Source organism: Antrostomus carolinensis, unplaced genomic scaffold (assembly GCF_000700745.2).
Source record: "Antrostomus carolinensis isolate BGI_N321 unplaced genomic scaffold, ASM70074v2 scaffold15227, whole genome shotgun sequence".
Lineage (NCBI taxonomy): Eukaryota > Metazoa > Chordata > Aves > Caprimulgiformes > Caprimulgidae > Antrostomus > Antrostomus carolinensis.
The window spans coordinates 27,753-36,581 of record NW_010329593.1 but is presented as its reverse complement, the minus strand read 5'-3'; the positions used below and the strand labels follow the sequence as shown (position 1 = coordinate 36,581).

Genomic DNA, 8,829 nt, shown 5'->3' with positions numbered 1-8,829 from the left:
TAAATAAATGGCATCACTATCCCCATTAAGCATACTTCAGGGAAAAAAAATTGTGAAAGGTGAAAGCAATGGCACCCAGGGACACAAACCCAAAGTTTGTTTGAAATTATACATATATATACCGCATATATATACAGCAGACACAAAACAATCTGCTGGGTTTGGTACAAAGGCAACACCATCTCTGCCTCAGTTAACACCCAAAGAAAAAAAGTCCAGCCTGGGTCTGAAATGCTTGAGTATCTGATGGCAAATAGAGACCTTCAGTACACATGAGAAGTCAGCAGGTTTTGTCTTAGACTTACCTGGCAGCTTTGCTGGCAATTCCAGCAGGGAGGATCTGAGAGTGAATCCCTGCCGGGTAGAGCTGAAACATGCTGGCAGAGTGGCCCGGTGATGCAAATGATTCTGTGGATGGTCAATGTCTGTCCCTCAAAACATTTGTCTGGTGCTCTCCAGAAATGTCCAATAAAAACCAAACTGCCTGAGCCAGTCCCTTGCCTGGAGTTTTCTCACATTAGCCCTCAGCCATGCTGTGTATGTAAATCCAAAGCCTGAAGATGCTTTCAGACTACATTTATGTAAAATAAATATTTATCTGAATAAATCAACATGGTTATAATTTCTGCCCTCACAAGGTGTAGATCCAAATCCACCGAGATCATTATGATCTTTCCCTTGAGGCTTTGGATTGGGCATTAAATACTGGAATTCTTCACTGTCTCTGAGGCTACAAAGGAATTTGTCTTTGGCCACTTACATTTACTGAGCAAATACTGATCAGTGGGTAAAATGGTATCACCTTGCTAGCTCTGTCATATGTAGTAGTCAAGAAATGACAGAATAATCTTTGCTAAACCTGCTGAAGGCACAGTAGGAGCAAAAGGCCAGTGCATCCATCAATCTGCTACAACATAGTTATTCAAGCTTTTAATCTGTTGTACTAGAAGAGAGAGGTCTTGCCATATGTTTCAACTCTACCATTTACAAAAACAACAACAAAATCATAAAAATAGACATTTGACATTTTTTAGCATGAAAGAAACTCAACATGTTCCACTTCTGTAGCAAATTGGATAATACATCACTGTGTTGACATGCCTTATACTCTTGCAACTTATTCATTTCCTCCTGCATTTGAAAGGGCGGTATGTTCCCTGTGTTTTCTAAATCAGCCATTTGATGTTGCTGCCTTATTCAGATTTACAGCCTTTTCCCTTCTCTAGTATTTTGTACTGCTGGTGTCTCTGTGGTGACTAGAGCCAGTGCACCCTTCCTAGGTGGTGAGCATTTAGGAAAATGCTTTGGCTCGCTGCAGCTGGGCAGCTGCTCACCTGCTCTCTCCTGTGCAGATTGGTGTTTGGAATTCATACAGTGGCCTTAACATGACGGACAGCAACAAGGACCGATCAACCAACATCACGGATTCCTTGGCTAACCGGACACTCATCGTCACCACCATTTTGGTAAGTCTCACTGGGTGGAGGTAACACCACCCACCATGCTGTAGGACACAGGTATTGCTGACAGTGGCTTACGGGGCTCTCCGCAGCCACCTTTGCCAACTCCGCCCTGTACTCCACGGCTGTTTTCCACCACACTGAACAGTGTTTTGTTAAACTAGCTTGTTTTCAAGCAAGTGTTTTGGTTTAGACTCAGAGTCAACATACACATTCATCTGCCCACAAGATTGATTCAAAAATACCCCGCTGCCAATGAAAGACTCTCAGGAACCTCTGCCTCCAAAATTGTTTAGCTTACTTCAGTATTTCAGAGTTGAACACTGCATATTTTTTTCCCCAGAAGAATGAACACATACAAATACTCAGCTTTGTAGTCAGTGCTTACACACCCTTCCCTTTTACTGAAAATGAGATGAATAGGAATGAAAGTAGCAAACAGTGGATAGACAGATTGAGGAATGTCCTTATTATGACAAACGGAAAATATGCAACTGGGTATTCATGAGTTGTCCAGCCTCATGCTTTCTCCCTGGCCAGTAAAGCCACTTTTTTCAATTATTCTGCCTACTTCCTCAGGAGGAGGGAAAGATCTCAAAGGCTCCCTCTACACTCCTCTTCTATTGCCAGAGGTCTTTTGCCACATTAAGCTGCAGAAACCTACTTGTTCTGATCTTCTTCTATTCAAAATCCTTTAAAAAGAAAAGCAACAAGGTACTTCGCAATCTACCTGTGCTGTTCTCCATTCTCTCATGTGAATACCTGCTCAGCTCTCAGATATTTTATACATTTGAAGTTTTTCTTCAGTAAAGATTTATTTCTCACAGAATACCCAGTTTTAGGTTCTCCTTTTTCTATTATTTAGATGTCTCTCTCCTTCAACATTCCTTCCTGTCCCTTAGGAAGGGATCTTGGATCTGATTTTGGAGCTGCTAAGCACTACTTTAATTAAGGCTCCTGGGAGCTATGAATGGTCTGTTCCACTGAAAATTAGGGCCCTTATGCTTATTGCTAATTGATTCAGTCAATTTGTTAACACACCTAAAACAGCTTTTAATGGACATGGTAAATTACTGGTTTCCATCTAATTGCAATTCATTTTTTAAATATTCACACAGTTTAGAGAAACTGATATAATCTCAAACAAGCCTCATTTCTACTGCTACGTGTCTACTGTCTTTTTCTATAGGAAGATCCCTATGTTATGTACAAGAAGTCTGACAAGCCCTTGTATGGAAATGACAGATTCGAGGGTTATTGCCTGGACTTACTAAAGGAGCTGTCAAATATTTTAGGCTTCATCTATGAGGTCAAACTAGTTTCTGATGGTAAATATGGAGCCCAGAATGACAAAGGAGAGTGGAATGGGATGGTCAAAGAACTCATAGATCATGTAAGACTGAATCCTTCTCTCTTTATTCTCTTTTCATCTATGGTATTTTATATGCAGCTAGCCCAAATGAAATGTTTACATTAGTTTTCTTTTTTTTAGAGCCATTGATCTGTCTTTATTGCCAGTTGTCAGAGTAGGAATTCACATCAGCATGTCTGAACCAACAGTTTGCGTGTTTTGGGGGCAACCTCCATCTGCAGTGTGGCAACTGGTACTGAGCTTGCATAGGTCCTGCCCACCTCTTGTCTACAAATTCCAACAACAAAGGCTGAGCTACCAGTTCACCTCTGCCCTGCAGGAGCCTCTGATCTGTGGACGTAGTCCTGACCAGGTGCTCTGGCAGTCCTTACTCAGTTTGCCCCATTGCACAGAACTGAGCTTCATGTCCCCAGTCATACCTCTCCTACTCCCAGGAAAGTAATGAATAGCCCTCTGCCTGCAAAAGAAGAGAGAGTATCATGTATGCCATAATACCTAGCAAAGTTAAATGTTGTCACACACTTCAGATTTCATAGTCAAATTTAGTTTAGATTTTAATATTTGGGGGGAAAATGGAAGGAATAGTAGTTCATTTGCTGAACATGAAAAAGCATGAGTATTTTCCCATTTGTGTTTTCAGAAAGCTGATCTGGCCGTTGCTCCTCTCACTATTACCTATGTAAGAGAGAAAGTAATTGATTTTTCCAAGCCCTTCATGACACTGGGAATCAGTATCTTGTACCGGAAACCCAATGGGACAAACCCTGGTGTTTTCTCCTTTCTAAACCCTCTTTCTCCTGATATTTGGATGTATGTTCTCCTAGCCTGCCTTGGAGTCAGTTGTGTCCTCTTTGTCATTGCAAGGTAAGTCAAAGACATAGTTTTAGATGCATCCACATTAACTACTTCTCTTCCCATAGGTGTTGCATGGGATCTGCCAAGTAGATATAGTATAATACTATCCTAAGAGTTTTATCCAGTTCTAAAACATAACGTTCTAGAAAGCCTCTAGGTATTCCATATCAGCACTGCTATCACTTTTATATATTGCAACGTGATGAAATTTTACTTTCCTTGAGGGCTGAACAGAGAGAAATATCCAATGAAATGTGTCAGCCTTTCTTTGTCAGTACACAACACCTCAGCAGAGCACATGTTGAAAAGCAGTTTATATTACTTGTGTGTAAGCACTTCTCTTTTCCACCAACAGTGCATCCGGTTAAAAGGTAAGAAAGAGGGTATGAACATATTTTTACTGAAGGTTGTTCATTAGCTCAGCTGATTTCCCTTTGAAAATACAAGATAACATGACTGGGAACCTGAGGGGACAATCCACAAGATGAAGTATACCCAAGGCTCTCTCCCAGCGCTGTCCTGAGGTGCAACCTGCTTGTGTGCGGAGTGCACCTTGCCCTGTCAGTGGCAGGATCCTGGTGATGTCCATATTCAAAACCAACAGCAAATAAGCACATACACATTGCTTTTCCAAATTAAGCCCAAGCTCATAAAGTTCTCAAAGGCAGGTGTTCCACAAAGTTTCTGGACCAGTGGACCACAGTCGTCTCCAGAGGGCCAGCAGAACACTCAATACCCTTATCATTGAACTTTACCTTAAAAGCTCTAGACAGCTAATATGGTTTCACAAACTGGATACAAACTATGTATTGTGGGCTCAGAGACCATGGACCACAGTCTGGGAGTCAGTTGCTCTAGGGCTTTGAACAGGAGCAAGCCAAGCATGTAACAAAATGAACTCATTTGAGGTATACTTTTTCCTATACTCCTCAATAAAGCTGGACTCTGAACTGGCATAGTTATTGTCCTTTTCTTCAGATAGTGGTTTTGGAATTTAATTTCCAACTCTTTCTATTTGATCTCATCCTATCCTTCATTTTTTCATTTTCCTAGTTTAAAACATAAATATTTTTACTAGTGCTTCACAGAGATTCATGTTTTGATTCTTCTTACTGAGGATCCCTAATCAAGTCTTTCCCCACTTCTGTTATGTATTGTTTTGCATATACATCAACAATGTATTCCATATTAATAAGGCACATGGAAGATATTTATACTATGAAATATAGGAACTGAAGTGATGTATCATTGGAAGTTCACACATTCACATCACAGCAAAAGTGGCAGTAACGCTGCAGTTTTTATTGCAAATGGTGGCATTCAACTTTAAGAAGTCAGCAATAATGTATATATTCCAATGTATATAAAAATATACCTCATTCAAAGGTCATAAAATAATTACAATAATCTGAATTATTAATTCTAATAATATAGCACATTATGCCTGACTTCTGTGTGAGCCAGGTCAAATTAAGCTCTTGTTGCTTTTCCTCCTATTCACTGTTTTCTTTTAATCAAAATGCACAGCCCTTCAAAACCTATATTCATAAGAGCAGTTCTCTCAGAGTGACTGGCCTCAAACATACATTTCTATGTGGTCCACTGAGGAGCCCTTGTTTCAGGTGGACAACCTATGTGAATGCTTTGCTTTTTCACATGTTTCTATACCCGTACCAAAGTACAGGAATTTGCGGGATTTGCTTTTTCCTTTAAATTGCTGAGACTGTGAAGAAGGAGGAGGGAATTAGAGGAGGAGAGGTCATGGGTTAATTTATTAGTGTTGGCCCTAGGTAAAAGAAAGAGTTCATCCATCCCTGGCAGCTATGGGACTGTACACAATTAGTCATGACTTCCCACAAGCTCTTGCAGTGGCTCACTGTACCATAAATAATAACTCTTACTGTACGCAAATCATGATCTCATTCATGACTAATATTAAATCTCCTCAACTGTGACAGATTGACTTTTCTGCAGTCGTGTGCCAAGACTAAAAACGTCCCACAATCCTCTCCACCTCGGAACTGGCAGAAGGGAAAACAAAGCTGGAGCTGAGTTTTCCTCAGCGCTTCTGTTTTTTAGAATAACAGCATTGAGTTTGTAAGAATAAATAAGCATCGGGATGGTCCTCTATCTGCTCACAGATCTGCCTATGCACAGATGCACAGCCAGGAGCAAACCAAAGGGAAACAAATAATCCGCTGTGAAACCTGTTCACTTTTCTCTTTGGCTGTTAAATCTTGCTCCTAATCAGTGTAGCCTTTGGGTAAATCCATAGGTTCACCCTGTCTAACTGTGTTATGTTTTGTTTCTTAAATCTTTCTAAAAAGCAGTAGTTCCAGGAGTAGCATAACTAATGAAGCCTGGTTTTCCTACAGATTTGTGGTTTATGGTGGATTGTGAATGCCAGTGGAAGTTTGTTTATCTGTCTCTTTGCTTTCCCTGCAGCTGGAGGATTTATAGGCAATCTTTCCCATGAGGATTAACTGATATGTAACACGTTGTGAACTCATCCTGCAGCTTCTCTCTTAGTGGGGCTACTACTGTTTCACAACACTTGTACAAACGTAATAACCTCTCAGGCCTCTACCTATTTGTCAAATGTGGCTAAAATTATCTAAAAGGCTTACATGTCATTGAAGGTATAGATTCCCACACATTCATAATACACAGCACAGAACCTGACTTGTAACAACTACGTATATATAGTTTGCAAATTAGTCTCATAACTCACCTATTTTAGGAAAAGAGGAAAAGAGCCCACTAGTTCAGCAAAATAGTTAACAATTTTCTGAATATTTAATTTTTTTCTGACATAAATACTTTTTTTGAACTGATATATAAAACTGGCACCTAATTAGAATGTGACTGTAGAGGCTGAAGTACACAAAACCGTTTTCACATGTCATCTTAATTTATTTTAGAATTTATAAATTTTAATTTCCTACAAGTAGCTAAGCCATTCTTACATGCTATACCTAGACCTGTTCATGTCTCCAAATATGACAAGATTTCTGTAAGATTTGCTAAGTGTTGCAGCAAATACTGGTTAGATTGGTTTTAAGAACCTCAGGAAGCGCTTTTTAATGTTGCCATAGTAAATTGAATGGTTAACAGAATTTTGACATCAGTTTATGGAAGAGAAATACTTAAGAATAATTTTCATAGACTAGGATAATCTTCCTGTTATTTTTACAGACTTTTCAGCAGCTGAATGATATCTCATTTGTCTTTGAGCCTTATGTAGCCCTGTCATTATATTATTTTTTAAGCTCAAACACTGAAGTGTGAAGGGTTACAGACTGACAAAGCTCTTTTCCTAAATGCGCTGGCAGTGAATGAAGAAGGGGTTTTCTGCCAAAATTTCCCTTTACTGATAATCTCATGTCAGTTGTGCTGTCGATGTCAATGGTAGAGCTAGGTAGCTGAGGTAACCAACAGTGGTGAATAATGTCACACAGAGCCTTTATAAAAAGGTACTCAGGTGACCTTGAGCATCTTATCTGTATCATAATCATAATCCTCAGCATAGCTACTGCTGAAGGTCCAAAAAGGGAGAAAACCAGGGAAAAACAGCCAGGAAAACAGAAGGCCTGAGCAGAGAAATAGAGCAGAATTGTAAGCCAGCCTCTTCTTAGAGCTCAGCACAGCAGTAGAAACACAAGAAGAATATCAGTTTTCTTTCAAGGTCAAAAAGAAATATATAACCTAGTACCACGTTAAAGTATATACCCAGAGCTACAAAAATCTTTCCAGTTTGGCAGAAAGAGTTTTACTGCCAGAATTTCATTGCCACTTTCTAGCAACTGTTGTTTTGCTCTTTCGGTGATGGAGACATTTGTGTCAGACCTATTGACCATGGTTGTTGTCTGAAACGATGCAAAATCCCAACCTTGAGCTTCCCAGTCAGGTCAGTTATTTGTACACCTTCTTACTGTCCTGTGTTAACACTCAAGGACCCTATGGGTGAATGCTCAGCACAGGACTTCTTCACTTCTCTGGTGGTTGGCAGCTCAGGCAACCTACAGGTCCTAATTCTTGGTCTCTTGTTAAGGATGTGTTTCCCCACGTGTGCACGAACTGAGTAGGGAACACCTTTGTTGCTACACGATTGTTGCATCTATTACTCTAGCACAAAATTGAAACACTTGAGTTGAAATAACTTGAGGATTGCTTTTCTTCTAACTGGTGTATGCGTATGCAGAACGGTTGTATCTTGAATCTGAAAACTGAGTCTCTTGTTATTAATTTTAATACTACTCTACTAGTAATGGTAATATTGTGCAGCTAATGGCATCCTAAGCTATATACTTTTTCAGTTAGTGGGTTCATTACTATCAGAGTTCATTACTTCAGCTAAGCAAGGCACTCTACTTGCAACGATGCATAAATCCAATGCTTAATTATATTGTTGAAACAGTAATTAAAATGTATTGGCATGACATTGTCAATTAAAGCTATATTCATAAACTTAATGAGAAAGTATGCAGCAGGCCACAGAGCAGTGGGAAGCAACAGCAGGCAAGGTACCTTGGGGAGAAACAGTCCTTAACATAGCTCTGCCAGGTGTTGTGCAGAGCAGAAGGGACACGGTTTGCAGTTGCAGGACAGTGAGCTGGGATTGCAGCAGAGTTCTCCCATTAAAGGCAATCCTCTGTGTAATTCTCTCCCTGCAATGCTGACAACGTGGCCTTATGGCTTTCAGGCACTGCAATTGCTCCCAAATGCCTTCAAACAGTGGGCAACCTTTCCTTGCACTGCCACGGCAGCCCTGCACAGGGAGAGCACGTTCAGCATCGGGCATCTCAGCTACAGACGGCTAACGATGTTTGCCTTTAGAGGGCTGCTACTCCTTCATGATTTTCTAAACGCTTTACCCAGGAGCAGCTACATGGCTTCTAGTTGTCTGCCTGCCCCTGCAAATGTCTGTCTGTCTGCCAGCAGATCAGGCAGGGAAGCCGTGGGGCATTGCAGCAGCCTCAGCCTTGAGGGCTCTATCCTGAGAACGGGAGGAGTAAGGGAGTAGCCCTGCGCTAGATCCAGGACTGTGAAACCGGCTCCTGGCATTGCAGCGCTGCTCCACAGCTTGCAGGAGGCAGCTGCGAGACGTCCCGCGGACAGCCTTTCAGCTGAGGTTTCCTTTTT

General features: G+C 40.8%; 1 protein-coding gene across 1 annotated transcript in view; it reads left to right on the top strand.

Annotated features, from left to right (window-relative positions):
* Nucleotides 1-1,356: 1,356 nt before the first annotated feature.
* LOC104528586 (glutamate receptor ionotropic, kainate 1) overlaps nucleotides 1,357-8,829 on the top strand; it is a 33,675-nt gene continuing 26,202 nt past the window's right edge. Inside the window, exons 1-3 of the mRNA XM_029086115.1 lie at nucleotides 1,357-1,466; nucleotides 2,650-2,853; nucleotides 3,473-3,696. Coding sequence (XP_028941948.1) covers nucleotides 1,386-1,466; nucleotides 2,650-2,853; nucleotides 3,473-3,696 — 509 coding nt within the window. The 5' untranslated portion in view covers nucleotides 1,357-1,385. The remainder of the gene's footprint in view (nucleotides 1,467-2,649; nucleotides 2,854-3,472; nucleotides 3,697-8,829) is intronic.